The following is a 14,213-nucleotide window of genomic DNA, read 5'->3' as shown; positions in this document are numbered from 1 at the left end:
CCTGACCAAATCCTGATGCAATCCTGAACGTGGACACATGCCCTAAAGAGGTGAATGGAAAGCAAGAGGAAAGCAGAAGAAAGGAGGGGGGGGGGTAAAATATCACACAATGAAAGAAGAAAGTGCGCCCCCTATATGTCATCTCTTCTTTTTTTCCCTTCTCCCCATTTGCGGGCCATGTTATTCAGACTGAGTATACATATGCATCTATATGTGATTGTAATTATCTATACTCACCTACTCGCTGTTCCCACTTTTATTCTATTTGGTTTTTCATCATATATATTTATACTCAACTTTATGGGGATTTTTATGATGTTTGTTACCTTGTATTTACTGATATGAGATGATACACACTGGACTGATAGGACCCTGACCCCAGCTGCAGGACCACATTACAAGAGATAGAGAGAGACTGAGAGACAGAGAGAGCGAGACCTAGACTGAGACAGAGACTGAGAGAGACAGACAAAGAGACACTGAAGAGAGACTGACAGAGATTGAGAGACAGAATGAGAGACAGAGAGACTGAGAGCGAGACTGAGAGCGAGACTGAGAGCGAGACTGAGAGCGAGACTGAGAGCGAGACTGAGAGCGAGACTGAGAGCGAGACAGAGAGCGAGACAGAGACAAACAGAGTGAGACAAAGACTGAGCCAGAGAGAGACTGACAGAGAGTGACAGAGAGAGACTGACAGAGACCGAGACTGACAGAGAGACACAGAGAGAGCGCTAGACAAAGACTGAGACAGAGAGACAGTGAGAGACAGAGACTGACAGAGAGACTGAGAGAGTGACAGAGTGACTGACCCTGAGAGACAGAGACTCAGAGAGACAGAGAGAGCGCGAGACAGAGCGAAACTGAGAGAGCGAGACAGACAGAGAGCGAGACAGACAGAGAGCGAGACAGACAGAGAGCGAGACAGAGTGAGCGAGACAGTGAACGAGACAGAGACAGAGAGAGCGAGACAGAGAGCGAGAGAGACAGAGAGCGAGAGAGACAGAGCGAGCGAGACAGAGAGTGAGAGCGAGACAGAGAGTGAGAGCGAGACAGAGCGTGAGAGCGAGACAGAGCGTGAGAGCGAGACAGAGCGTGAGAGCGAGACAGAGAGTGAGAGCGAGACAGAGCGTGAGTGAGACAGAGAGCGAGACAGAGTGAGAGGGAGACAGAGAGCAAGACAGAGAGCGAGACTGACAGAGAGCGATACTTACAGAGAACGAGAGAGACAGAGAGCGAGAGAGACAGAGAGCGAGAGAGACAGAGAGAGCGAGACAGAGAGACTGACAGAGAGACAGAGAGCGAGAGAGACTGACAGAGACAGAGAAAAACGGATGCAAGAAATCTCAGGGACTTGTCAGGAGGGGAACAGTGTCCTGCCTCTTTCTCACTGCACAGTGCAGTCACCTCCAGCCCCCTGCAGCTTGAGCTCCTACGTCGTCCTGTCTCCTGTCCTGCTCCTCTGTGCAGGGCTCAGGGAGGGAAGAAGCAGCGTCCTGAAGTCTCTTCAGCTGCAGACACCACACAGCCGGCTATGTGTGCTGTCTGCAGTATGCTGGAGGCAGCAGGTACAGTGCCGGCACCCAGCGTCCCCAGGTACATGCTCCTCTACAGGACAGACCGCGGCAGTGCGGGGAGATTCTGTCCCTGCTCTGCTGCAGAGGCTAGCTCAACTATATTGGCGTGCAAGTAGGCTAATATAGTTAAGGGTAGCGTAGCTCCAGGTGGGCCCCCTCTGAGCTCGGGGCCCGGGGCGACCGCACCCTCTGCCCCCCTGGTAGCTACGCTACTGGTCTGAACTCAACGCATGTAAATGCAACCAAAATGTTTGAGCGTCATGGTGCAATATGTATGTGAGCATTGGGGGCCTCATTTTAAACTTTTGCCTAGGGCCCCACTTTGTCTAAAACCGGCCCTGACTGCAACGACACAAAAAAATGCAATAAGAAGCGGTCAAACCATCATATCTACCCCACAATGGTATGAATAAGAACCTCAACTCAGAGAACAAAATCATTCACTCGTACAGCTCTATTGACCAAAAAAGTAAAATGTTATTGGTTTGGAAAAATAGAGTCACAATTTTTTTTTTTTTCAAATAAAAAGAAAACTATTTTGTTATTACTGTAATTGTACTGACTTACAGCATGATGTTGATATTATTTTTTGCCCAATTTTAATTTAGTGGTCACGGAGTACTGACCTTTATGATGGACTAGATGTTAGGGCTGGCGGAACGCACCGAATAAATATAAAGAGAGTAATAAGGTGCGTTCACAGCCCGGGGTCCACCGTGCAGAGATGGAACCTGCTGCTAGATATTGCCTGGCGTGATGCCACTAGTGCTACTTTTGTCTTTCTGCACAATATCCAATTTTCAGCAACTTCATGCATAAAACTGAAATTGCAATTTTTGCCCCATAGAGTTTAATTCAAACTTTATTTTTTATAGACGAGTTGTTACTGGTGCAAACAACAAAATGAAAAAAATAAAGCATATACTTCCTCTGGGACTGGCGCCACTCCTCTGATGTCGGTTCTCTTTTTTCGCTTTTACATTGGGACCTGTAAGATTCAAGTTGCGCAAATTTTCCCAGGTATTAAATTTAGAGAATTTTTTATGATCCGACACCAAAGGCAATATGGTGGCTGAAAATCAGCTTTGAAAACAGTCATAGTTACAAGGGGTTGTCCAAACCAATAAGTTTGCAGTCACTGCAGTCTGTGTGACTGCAGACTTATGAATCCACTAAGCGCACTCACTGTGTGCTGCGGGGTTTCGCCAGTTTATGACCTGGGACCGGAGGGTATCTATGAGTTATACATACTCCCGGCCAGTGGGGGCAACCTCGCTTCCATACACTTGTATGGAGTGAGGCCGCGCCCTCTAGTCGACCACGCCCACTGTGTGGCCGCGTCACTAGATGGGGCGAGGCCTCACTCAATACAAGTGTATGGAGAGCGAGACCGCGCCCACTAGACAGGCTCTGGATGTTAGTATTCATAACTCACACATAACCGCCGATCCCGGGTCAGAAACCGGCTAATCACAGAGTGACTGCAGACTTATCGATTTGGACTGGAAAACCCCTTGAAATCTTATTTCCTTTCTTTCCTTTTTTCTTACTGCCAAGTGCTCAGTAAGAGCAAAAAAGAAGCACGTTTGGTGTCATCATGCATGGAAAGTTAAGACAGTTTTCTAGGGTCTTTTTGACGAATCACCAATGGTTTGGGCAATATTTTATTTACAAAAAAAAATCTTGACAGAGATATTATTTACAAATAAAATGTTCCTTTTTAACATCCTATTTTGAATTTCACCGAAAGTAAAAAAAAAAAAAGCTAAAGGGACAAAGTGCAAACTATACCCATGTGCCTGTATAATATGATGTGTAATTTTGCAAATAGTGCGCTTTACAACAGTTTATTCCTGTACATATTTACATTGGTCTATGCAGTAATGTCAGGCCATACACTGTGTGCAGAATTATTAGGAAAGTTGTATTTTAGAAGATTGTTTTTATTATTGATCAACAACTATGTTCTCAATCAACCCAAAAGACTCAAATATCAAAGCTTAATATTTTTGGAAGTTGGAGTGGTTTTTTTTTAGATTTGGCTATCTTAGGAGGATATCTGTTTGTGCAGGTAACTATTACTGTGCAGAATTATTAGGCAACGTAATAAAAACCAAATATATTCCCATCTCACTTGTTTATTTTCACCAGGTAAACCAATATAACTGCACAAAATTTAGAAATAAACATTTCTGACATTCAAAAACAAAACCCCCCAAAATTAGTGACCAGTATAGCCACCTTTCTTTATGATGACACTCAGCAGCCTTCCATCCATAGATTCTGTCAGTTGCTTGATCTGTTTACGACCAACATTGTGTGCAGCAGCCACCACAGCCTCCCAGACACTGTTCCGAGAGGTGAACTGTTTTCCCTCCCTGTAGATCTCACGTTTTATGAGGGACCACAGGTTCTCTATGGGGTTCAGATCAGGTGAACAAGGGGGCCATGTCATTATTTTTTCTTCTTTGAGACCTTTACTGGCCAGCCACGCTGTGGAGTAGTTGGAGGCATGTGATGGAGCATTGTCCTGCATGAAAATCATGGTTTTTCTGGGACAATACCGACTTCTTCCTGTACCACTGCTTGAAGAAGTTATCTTCCAGAAACTGGCAGTAGGTCTCGGAGTTGAGCTTCACTCCATCCTCAACCCGAAAAGGTCCCACAAGTTCATCTTTGATGATCCCAGCCCATACCAGTCCCCCACCTCCACCTTGCTGGTGTCTGAGTCGGAGTGGAGCTCTCTGCCCTTTACTGATCCAGCCTCTGGCCCATCCATCTGGCCCATCAAGAGTCACTCTCATTTCATCAGTCCATAAAACCTTTGAAAAGTCAGTCTTAAGATATTTCTTGGCCCAGTCTTGACGTTTTATCTTATGTTTCTTGTTCAGAGGTGGTCGTTTTTCAGCCTTCCTTACCTTGGCCATGTCCCTGAGTATCGCACACCTTGTGCTTTTTGTTACTCCAGTAACGTTCCAGCTCTGAAATATGGCAAAACTGGTGGCAAATGGCATCTTGGCAGCTTCACGCTTGATTTTCCTCAATTCATGGGCAGTTATTTTGCGCCTTTTTTGCCCAACACCCTTCTTGCGACCCAGTTGGCTATTTCCCATGAAACGCTTGATTGTTCGGTGATCACGCTTCAAAAGTTTGGAAATTTCAAGACTCCTGCATCCCTCTGCAAGACATCTCACAATTTTGGACTTTTCAGAGCCCGTCAAATCTCTCTTCTGACCCATTTTGCCAAAGGAAAGGAAGTTGCCTAATAATTAAGCACACCTTATAAAGGGTGTTGATGTCATTAGACAACACCCCTCCTCATTACAGAGATGCACATCACCTGATTTACTTAAATGGTAGTTGGCTCTCAAGCCTGAACAGCTTGGAGTAGGACAACATGTATAAAAAGTATCATGTGATCAAAATACAACTTGCCTAATAATTCTGCACACAGTGTATACAATTTTCGAAATTATAATTTCCTTCTTAATTGTTACCCCTTCCAAAAAATCAATTTTTTTTTTTATCTACAGTAATTTTGCTTTTTCCTCCCCCTTTACCAAGAGTCAAAACAACATCGAAGTATGAGTTTTTACTTTTTGCGGGATACGTTTTAGTTTTCAATGACTCCATTCGCTTTACCATATAATGTACTGAGAAACAGGAAAAAAAAATCCAGGTTCTGTGAAATGGTGAACAAAAAAAAGGGTTTCTCTCACTTTCAGTTTTCAGCGCTAGTATAAATTTGAAATGGAAGAAAACAGTGTTTTTTCCAAATTTTTGGCCTTTTTTAAAAAAAGATTTAAAAAAGATAAGGCTACTTATCAAATATATCGCTAAAAGAAAGCCCCATTTCTTGTTGAAAAAAATAAAAATTCAAATTCACAGATCTACAGATACAGAAAATTTCTACAAAGTAAAACTGATAAATAAATGCATAATAAAATTGCAAAATGTACTTTGGTCATTAAGATCCAGAATGAATTCAGTGGATAATGCAAAACAAAAAAATACATTTTATGAAGCTGTAATTTAATTTTTTCACCATGTAGTAATAAGCCGGACTGTGTTGTTCTTCAGGGATGGGTTAAAATTTTTCTTGGTGCTATTTTAGAGTACATATAATTTACTAATTATTGTTTAGCTTTTCCACCATTCTTTTTTTATTAGCTTGAGTATTTTTTCTGATTACTGCAAAACAAAAAATAAGCATTTTTCATGGTTAGCTATTAGTGATGAGCGAGTGTACTCGTTGCTCGGGTTTTCCCAAGCACGCTCGGGTGGTCTCCCGAGTATTTATGACTGCTCGGAGATTAAGTTTTCATCAAGGCAGCTGAACGATTTACATCTCTTAGCCAGCTTGATTACATGTGGGCATTACCTAGCAACCAGGCAACCCCCACATGTACTCAGCCTGGCTAGTAGCTGTAAATCATTCAGCTGCTGTGATGAAAACTAAATCTCCGAACACTAACAAGTACTCAGAGGTCACCCAAGTGTGCTCGGGAAAACCGGAGCAACGAGTACACTCGCTCATCACTATTAGCTATTTTAAAAAATACTTTTTTTTTTTTCCTATAGAGATTTTATTTCTTTTTTAAACTGTAATTGAATTTTAGAATGTTTTGTATTTCACAGCAATATTGTCTACCAGTGTTAAGACACAGCCATTATGAGCCCCCCATAGTAAAACACTGCCCCTTTTCACTCCTGCAATTATTGCAGAAGACTGGTAACATGGTAGTGATCAACTCCTCCTTCCTAAGTCATCTATATGGGCACGCGGGTCATAAAGTTGAAAAAAAATGATGCATTCATATCTGCGATCCAATGTCTTATTCCAGGGAAATCCATGTTTTTCTTAGTATGTAAAAGATCTGTTAAGATCTATGGGCTGGACATAGATCTCCATGAGAATCGGCCTCAATAGCTTATTTTAAATGGGTGTTACCAGTGTGATACATGTAATGGCTGACAGTCTGCTCTCCTGATCTCACTTCAGAGCTATGTGAGATTATAACTAACACAGTACAGCAGAGCTGAGCTTTGTCTCCATATAAACACATCTGTAACTGCAGATTTAATCTCAGTGTTGTCTGCTCAAATGCACTAACCTCCCCCCACACTGGCTGCCTGGCAAATGAAAGCTGAAGTAATATTAGTTGTAATCAGGCACAGCTCTGCAGCAGAGTTAATAGCAATAGGAGAGGAGAACTGCAGCTGTATATCTGTTTGTAACGAGACAAAGCTCAGCTCTGCTGTACTTTGTTAGCTGTAATCACGCACAGCTCTGCAGTGAGATTAGGAAAGCAGACTGTCATTACATGTCTCACACTAGTAAGCTCTGGAGGCAGGTTCTCGGGGAGATCTATGTCCGGCCCATAGATCTTAACAGCAGCTCATTTGCATATTAAGGAAAACATGGATTTCTCTGGGATAAGATATCAGATAGCAATCATTTATGACCTGCATAGGACTCTTTGGGGGAGGTAAAGATAAATATACTAGAGGGAAAACCTGCAAACATTTAAATGGTTGTCAATACTGTATTGTAGATGTGTAAGGAGCTAGACCGGACTGCGGGTACCTGCATGCCGGGTCCGGAACTGATAGGGCTGCATCTTCTGTTCCCGGGGGGTAGCTGTAAGGAGAGGCGGACCTTCCTCTGCAGCCGAGGGGAAGGACTTGTAAGACGGAGTTTCCCGCTGACAGGAGGGGGCGGGAAGAACCATTTGAGAGTGCGCAGCTTCAGAGACAAAAAGAGAAAAAGCGTGCGAAGCCGGGTAGTGAGACACCGGTGCAGAGCAGCGCGGAGGACAGCGCAGAGGAGAGCAGTTAGCAGCGCACAGGGCTGCCCCTTCCTCCACCTGAGAGTACCAGGCCTGTGACAGGCCGTGCTGCTGCCGTCAAGGAGAGGAGCTGTAGTGCTGGGGGAGATTAGTGTGCCAGCAGTACAGAGCTGTAACAGCGAAGCAGAGCCGTGCAGAGCTGTGTGCACAGAGCAGAGCCCAGGCGGGAAAGCTGTTGGGTGCTGTGTCCTCTGATAGGACAGAGCGGACCGTGTATACAGACCAACCCGACAGTACCCCTTCACATATGTCCACCGCTGGTGGACTACTAGCCAACATCCTCCCTGTCTGGAGGAGACTCAGACTTGACGTCGGAGACTGGACCAGGTGTGCGACACCCTGAGAGGCAGGCGTCTAGGCCAGTGCCCTTCCACCCAGGACTAGTCTACACCGCGGAGAGAAGTCTCGTTCTGGTGGTTTCATAGGTTGGACTCAGTACCATGCCAGACACACTTGGGCACGGGAAAGTGACTGCTTGCTCAAAGACTACTCCAAGACGCCATGCGCCGCTGTTATCGGTGCCACCGTTGGATCCCCGTTTGTCACAGACTACATCGAGACATCACATGCCGCTGCTGTCGGTGCCACCCTTGGAACCCAGAGACGCTGCACAGAAGACTACAGTTCGATAAGTTTCACCTTTCTAGTTACTGAACTATCGTTCGTCCCTGTCCCTATCTGCCCCTCTCCAGTTCCGTTCCACTCCCTATCACTACCCTGCAATCTATCACTACCCTGCAATCTATCACTACCCTGCAATCTATCACTACCCTGCAATCTATCACTACCCTGCAATCTATCACTACCCTGCAATCTATCACTACCCTGCAATCTATCACTACCCTGCAATCTATCACTCCCTACATGGAGTGTGATTTGTTGTTAAATAAAACTGTTAACTCTTGATCTGCCTCCTGTCCGTGACGACATCCCGCGTTCCTGCAATTTCTATAGATGTTTATATAGAACTTAACATAGAACACCCGTTTCATGTTTTTAGGTATTTCTTATACCACCAATAAAGAAACTACAGGATACATGGTGATATCAGATTAGCAGGTTATTCAGAGCCCAGTCATCGTTGTCCCTTGTCCCTCCCATAGGATTACTCAGACTATCAAATATTAACTTTCTTCTGAGCCTAACGATCATCACGAGAAAGAGTTCTGCAGCAGGTGTCTGTGTTCACCTTCTAATGGGCATCAAACAAAGGAGATAAGGTTTAATTCTGTAAGTAACAGCTGGGAGATACGGCACACATCGGAATTTATTGACGTGTGTAAAGAAAAGATGTGTACACCCTTATGTGTACACGCTTGAGTAATCGGGAACGTCTTAACCCGGCATTGCTGCTACAGAAATTTTCTTTACTCTTTGGTTTTAAACTATAGTCTATGTGTGCTCCCCTGTTCCCTAAAATATTAACTGGTGTGATTAATGTAATGGCCACATGGAAACCAGAAATAAGATGTTGTTTTAGGTCCGGGACGTAAAGTGAACTTAGAAAAACCAGCTACAGATTTTGAACCAAATCGGCAACAAAATCCACTTCGAAATTGCCAAAAATCTGCATAAGTTGTGTGCAGAATTTTTTTTTTGCGAATTTGTTGGTGGATGCCAAATATTTGCTTTGCAAATGGTGAAATCCATAGTGAAAATCTACAATATAAATTGGCATGCTTTGGCTTTAAAATCCATATATTCTGTTATCCGAGAGAATTGGGACAATTATGGAAATCACACTTTGATCAAAGTCTGATCAGAGTGAGATCATTATGTGATCTGATTCTCTCGGATGAGAAGATGGAGAAAAAAAATTCTCTATCTTTTACATTGTGTGAAATCGTGGAAATCGTACTACACTTAGGTGTCATCCTAATGCGGTCCAATATTTTCCATGGACTCACTGACTTGCATGGCTGAGAGCGATCCAAATTTCGGATCAAACACTGACATGCTGCGATTTTTTTCTCTGAACTCTGAAAATTGAACATGTGCATGGTCCCATAGAATAACATTGGTCCGATGTTTTGAAGGATCGCACTCGCACAAAAAAATACGGCCATGTCCATGAGCCCTAAAAGTCAGTTTCCACTGTGACTTTTTAAGAAACATGCGGTTCCGATTTGTTACATTGTCATCCACTTTGCTGATCCTGTAATGGTATGGGTACACTGAGTTTAGGAGTTTTTTGGTGCAGAAACTGAGCGGAAGCTCTCCAAATCACACAACTTCATAAAAACTTTGAGTTTTTATCAACTTCATTTCATTTCAACTTCATTTCATGAAAACTCAGCAAAAAGAAAAAGAATCTTTTTTCACATACCCCAATACAATGCGGATTTTCCTCCCAGAAAATCTGAACTGAATATCTGTCTAGTTGGCTACAGTATTTTTTTAAGTAGAAGTTAATTAAATACTTGACTTCTTTTGTGTTGATTTGAACCTTTTAGTATTCATCTTATGGTCTAAGTGACCATCTTATTATCTAGTGAAGTTTCTGTCCAAAAGATGAGATCCCCTACATGCACAAAACGTCTTATAGATGATGGCTTACCGACATAGCTTCAGAAGTAGTAGTTGTAGACACTGTAGGAAAAGCACCACGGGATCTGTTTTTCCTTTTAATCGCTTTTGTGTCAGCTTTTTTTATATATTTTACACATAAAATATTGGCAGTTTTCAAACAGAAGCTGCGTGAAGTATGGTTAGGTAAATTCTTTTAGTCTTTTCACTATTCTGGAAACCAGAACCAATTTAAAGCAGTTAGAAAAGACTGAACATGAGCAGAGCAAGTTATTTTTACATTCCAGATCATAAGTTTTCACTTTTTATGTTTTTCTAGCCCTTTTTTGGACAGGTTACAGGTAGATTCTACCTGTAAAAGTTGACATGCGCATATACCCTAAAGGGGTTTTTCTCTTTTACGGAGTGATGACATATACTCCTCTGGGCACCCACACATCTGAGAATAAAGGGGACAATGTGCTGGTACAGTGCTGCACCCCCTAACAATTTTCCCTGCACGGCAAAACTACCGACCTCGCGTGTTGTCAAAGAAAGAACAGTAAACTTGAGCTGCATCCATTTCATTCTCAGGAATGGTAGAATTTGCCATTACTTTATAAGAGTGAAAACTTACGTTAACCAGTGGCCGTGCTTCATGCAACCATCTTAACTTATGTGAAACCATATTTGCCACCGATCTTACTTTCCAGTCTGGCAGCTGGCCTTGACTCCATCTGCAGTCTGTGTTCCTGATGTTTTCCGACTTTGCTGCTGATCTTTATTTTGCTCATGTACAATACTGAACGCCTCTTGGTCTTTTCGCTGTGATTGTACTCCACCTGCCTTGACTTTCTCCTTTGCCTGACATCTCTAGACTCATCTCCTGGTGTCCTAGTTTGACCTTCAGTCAATTGTCCCTATTTCAGACCATTCTTGGAATTTCAGTTCCTTTTCGGAAAGACCAAACTTCTTTACCACAGACTAACCGGAAGCAATATCCAAAAGTAACCCATCTTAAAAGGGTATTCCCATCTTAGACACTCACGGCATACCTGCAGAGATCCTTACAGAAATAGTGACACATGCTATACTCGTTTGTTGGAAATATGGAGACAGCGTAGCAAATCGTGCTCGGCTGTTTCCGTAATGACACCCACCATCCCATTCACTTTTGAGATAGGTTGAGGATCCATTTTTACACACCCTATATCTGCACCCCTAAAACCAAGCAAATCTGGTCAAATAATCCATACATCATGTCACGTCGTAAGAAACGTAAAATAGGATCCTGGTGGTGGACCTTCACAATCACACCATCCCTCATTGGCAGTGCCGAAACATCCCATGTACAAAATCCAGTTTGGGAACTCAGACCCCAGAGCAGTGACATTGCTTTCTGCTAGGGCAGCAAAGCTCCTCTACCTTTATAATAGGAACCTTGGAAATATTGATTTTTGTCATTCCGCTGTTTACATGCGACAGTAGAAACCATTAGTGACCACAAATTACTAAAAAGTCATATATTAATGGTCCTGTGGAATGTGGAAGTCACTATGACATAACCCAACCTTTCACAAAGACATAAAATGGTTTGTCCACAACAAAAAAACAGTAAATGCTGTAAAAAAAAATAAAAAAATCCCATTTGGTTGTGCCATGGAGACCGCCCCAGTTAATGTAAAAAAAGACATGTAGACATCAAAGCAGGTCTCTGTCGGAATTGTACCTGTAATGTATTACTTGGATAGCCATTTATTTAAAGGGTTATTCTCAACACAAGTTAACCCCTATCGAACGGGATAATGTGCTGATCGCTGCTGGTTTGCTAGGAGGCACTATGCTCAATTTTCTCTGATAGTCCCATAGACTGTGAATGAAGTGGAGGTCCACCAGTCCATTCAAGGTGAGGCTCTGCAGACCTCACTTTTTGGGTTCCAATCAGGATAACTATTGGTTGGACCCTATCAATCAGAATATTGCCCTCTATGTCATGGGGATAAGTTATCTTGAGAATTGATAGTTCTTTGCCAAGGGTGTTGAGGCGATCAGTTGGCCTCCACATGGGTGAGATCCCTCTCTACCAATAGCCTTTAGTATACAGATGTTCAACCATCACTGAGTGAAAAACTAAATAAAAATGCTGGACCGTTCTTGTTCACTTTCTTCATATCATGGATTATTTGTCTCTTCTATGGTCATTTTAAAGAGTAACTAAACTTTAGACCAATTATTTCTGTTTTTTAGGCTATTTAATTGCCTGCAAATCAGTCAAGTCCCCAACAATTGCTCAAAAGACTACTGAGAAGTGGGCAGCTTGAGAGGCAGAGCGTTCAGTCCGGATTCACTGGAAATAATATGACTTTCTATTAAATCTGGAGTTTGTTCTTTACGCCCCTGCTTCCGGAGCTGCACCCTTCATTGCAGTCTTTTGTTGGGTTCTCAGGACCAGTACCCAACCAATCTGCAGGCAATTGAAGAACAAAAAAAAAAGATATAAAAAAATTTACTTTTCGGAATTGCATTAGTTGAGTAACACATAATGCCATAATTGAAGTAATATCTTATTATAAAACAGCCATCACTCATCTCTGCTGCACCTGACAAAAATCATCTCTAAAACCTCTGACAAACTCTGCTCTGCTGTTTCTTTATAAGGTTGTATGATGAAGATACAACATTTATCCATGCAAATTCTATAGATTAGTCATTCCTGGGACGCGATGATACATTACTTTGCTTTCGATGCCTTGTCCGCTTCTTTTCCCTTTTTGATGAAGTCCATTATCTGCGGTGAGAAGGTCTCATGTTCCCGGTAGCTGCTGGAGACTTGTGAGCTTGGCAGAGAACTATAAGAGCCAATGTAGTTGCACAAGGTGTGGTTGTTTAAACATATCAATTCCTAGCTCCCCAGAATGTAATCCATCATACTAATTGTAGATTTAAAGGTGATTACGCTGTAAGCAAACATTGAGAATTCTGCATCTGGAGGGAAGAAAATATGCGAATGGTCCGAAGATACAGAAAGGAGGACACTTACATCAATGAGCATCAGCATGTAAGTGAGTAGAAGAGCGATCCGCACCCCCTGGAGAGGATATAATAGATGTAATGTGTTATGTGGATGCATTTCTCAGACGCTGCATTGATTTACACGCGTACTGTGAAAACTATTGCAAACTGGAGTAATGATAAAGAAGAGATAGCGATTAGTGGGCAACAGCAGAAAAAGGGCTGTAGAAGCTTCGGACACTATAGTGCCTGTAGTTATAGCACAGCGAGCATCAGCCAGAGAGAAAGCAAGTTCTCTAAAAAAAGGAATCCAGCAAAAGTGGCAAAAGCATTATCCTGGAAGTGAGTACAGCTTAGCGGTAAGTTGGGAGAGGCTAAAACGGGAACATAGTTGGGAACAGGGGTAGAGCAGTTACTGGTGGTCCTCAAACTCAGGGCCGCCATCAGGGCATTACTGCCGTTACTAGTGAGCAAAAGCAAAGATGGGGATCAGGACTGGGTGAGACATGCAGAGCAGCCTGCCCTGAAGGAGTCCTGTATAAACGGCCTGGCAGACTGTTATGATCCGGTGACCTAGGAGCCGCATGAGAGACTTTCTCAGGAGTAAGTGGTATCTGTACTGACCGCAAACCCTAAACTAACACCGCAACTAGAAGTAGCCGTGGGGTGTGCCTAACCAGTCCTAGACACCTCGACACAGCCGGAGGACTAAATACCCCTATAGGTGGAAATGCGAATTCTATCTTGCCTCAGAGCAGAGCCCCAAAGGATAGGCAGCCCCCCACAAATATTGACTGTGAGTTTAAGAGGAAAGACACACGCAGGCAGAAAAACAGGATTTAGCAAAAGAGGCACTTCTAGCTAAATAGAAAAAGATAGGACAGAATTCTAAGCGGTCAGTATTAAAATCCTAAAAATATCCACAGCAGAAAATACAAATATACTACATCTAACTAAAGACATAGCAAGTATATCTGCGACTCCTGAGAATCCAGCATGACTGAAAAATCCAAACAAAGTCAAAGCTGGACAAAAACACAAATGGATTGCACTGAATTACAAGCACACTGCATGTGTGCACAGAGACAAAAAAAACAGACACTTATCTTAGCTGAATTGGCAGCAGGGCATGAGGAACCAGAGAGAGAAGCAATCCCTCCAAGAACAATGGACAACTGGCACTGACTAATGAATCCAGCAGCCCTAAATACCCCAGTCAGGCCTGCAATCAGCAGAACCACCTGACCAGAACTACAAGCCAGGGACAGCTGCA

The 14,213-nt window shown here is 43.0% G+C and overlaps 1 protein-coding gene across 1 annotated transcript in view; it reads right to left on the bottom strand.

The window, feature by feature from the left end:
* Positions 1–12,758, bottom strand: part of FER1L6 (fer-1 like family member 6) — a 181,733-nt gene extending 168,975 nt beyond the window's left edge. The window contains exon 1 of the mRNA XM_077271183.1: positions 12,664–12,758. Within this exon, the coding sequence (XP_077127298.1) occupies positions 12,664–12,713 (50 nt within the window). The 5' untranslated portion in view covers positions 12,714–12,758. The remainder of the gene's footprint in view (positions 1–12,663) is intronic.
* Between the last annotated feature and the right edge of the window lie 1,455 nt (positions 12,759–14,213).

Source organism: Ranitomeya variabilis, chromosome 6, assembly GCF_051348905.1.
Source record: "Ranitomeya variabilis isolate aRanVar5 chromosome 6, aRanVar5.hap1, whole genome shotgun sequence".
NCBI classification, from domain to species: Eukaryota; Metazoa; Chordata; class Amphibia; order Anura; family Dendrobatidae; genus Ranitomeya; species Ranitomeya variabilis.
The sequence above is the reverse complement of the archived record's forward strand: the minus strand, read 5'-3'. Positions and strand labels throughout refer to the sequence as shown.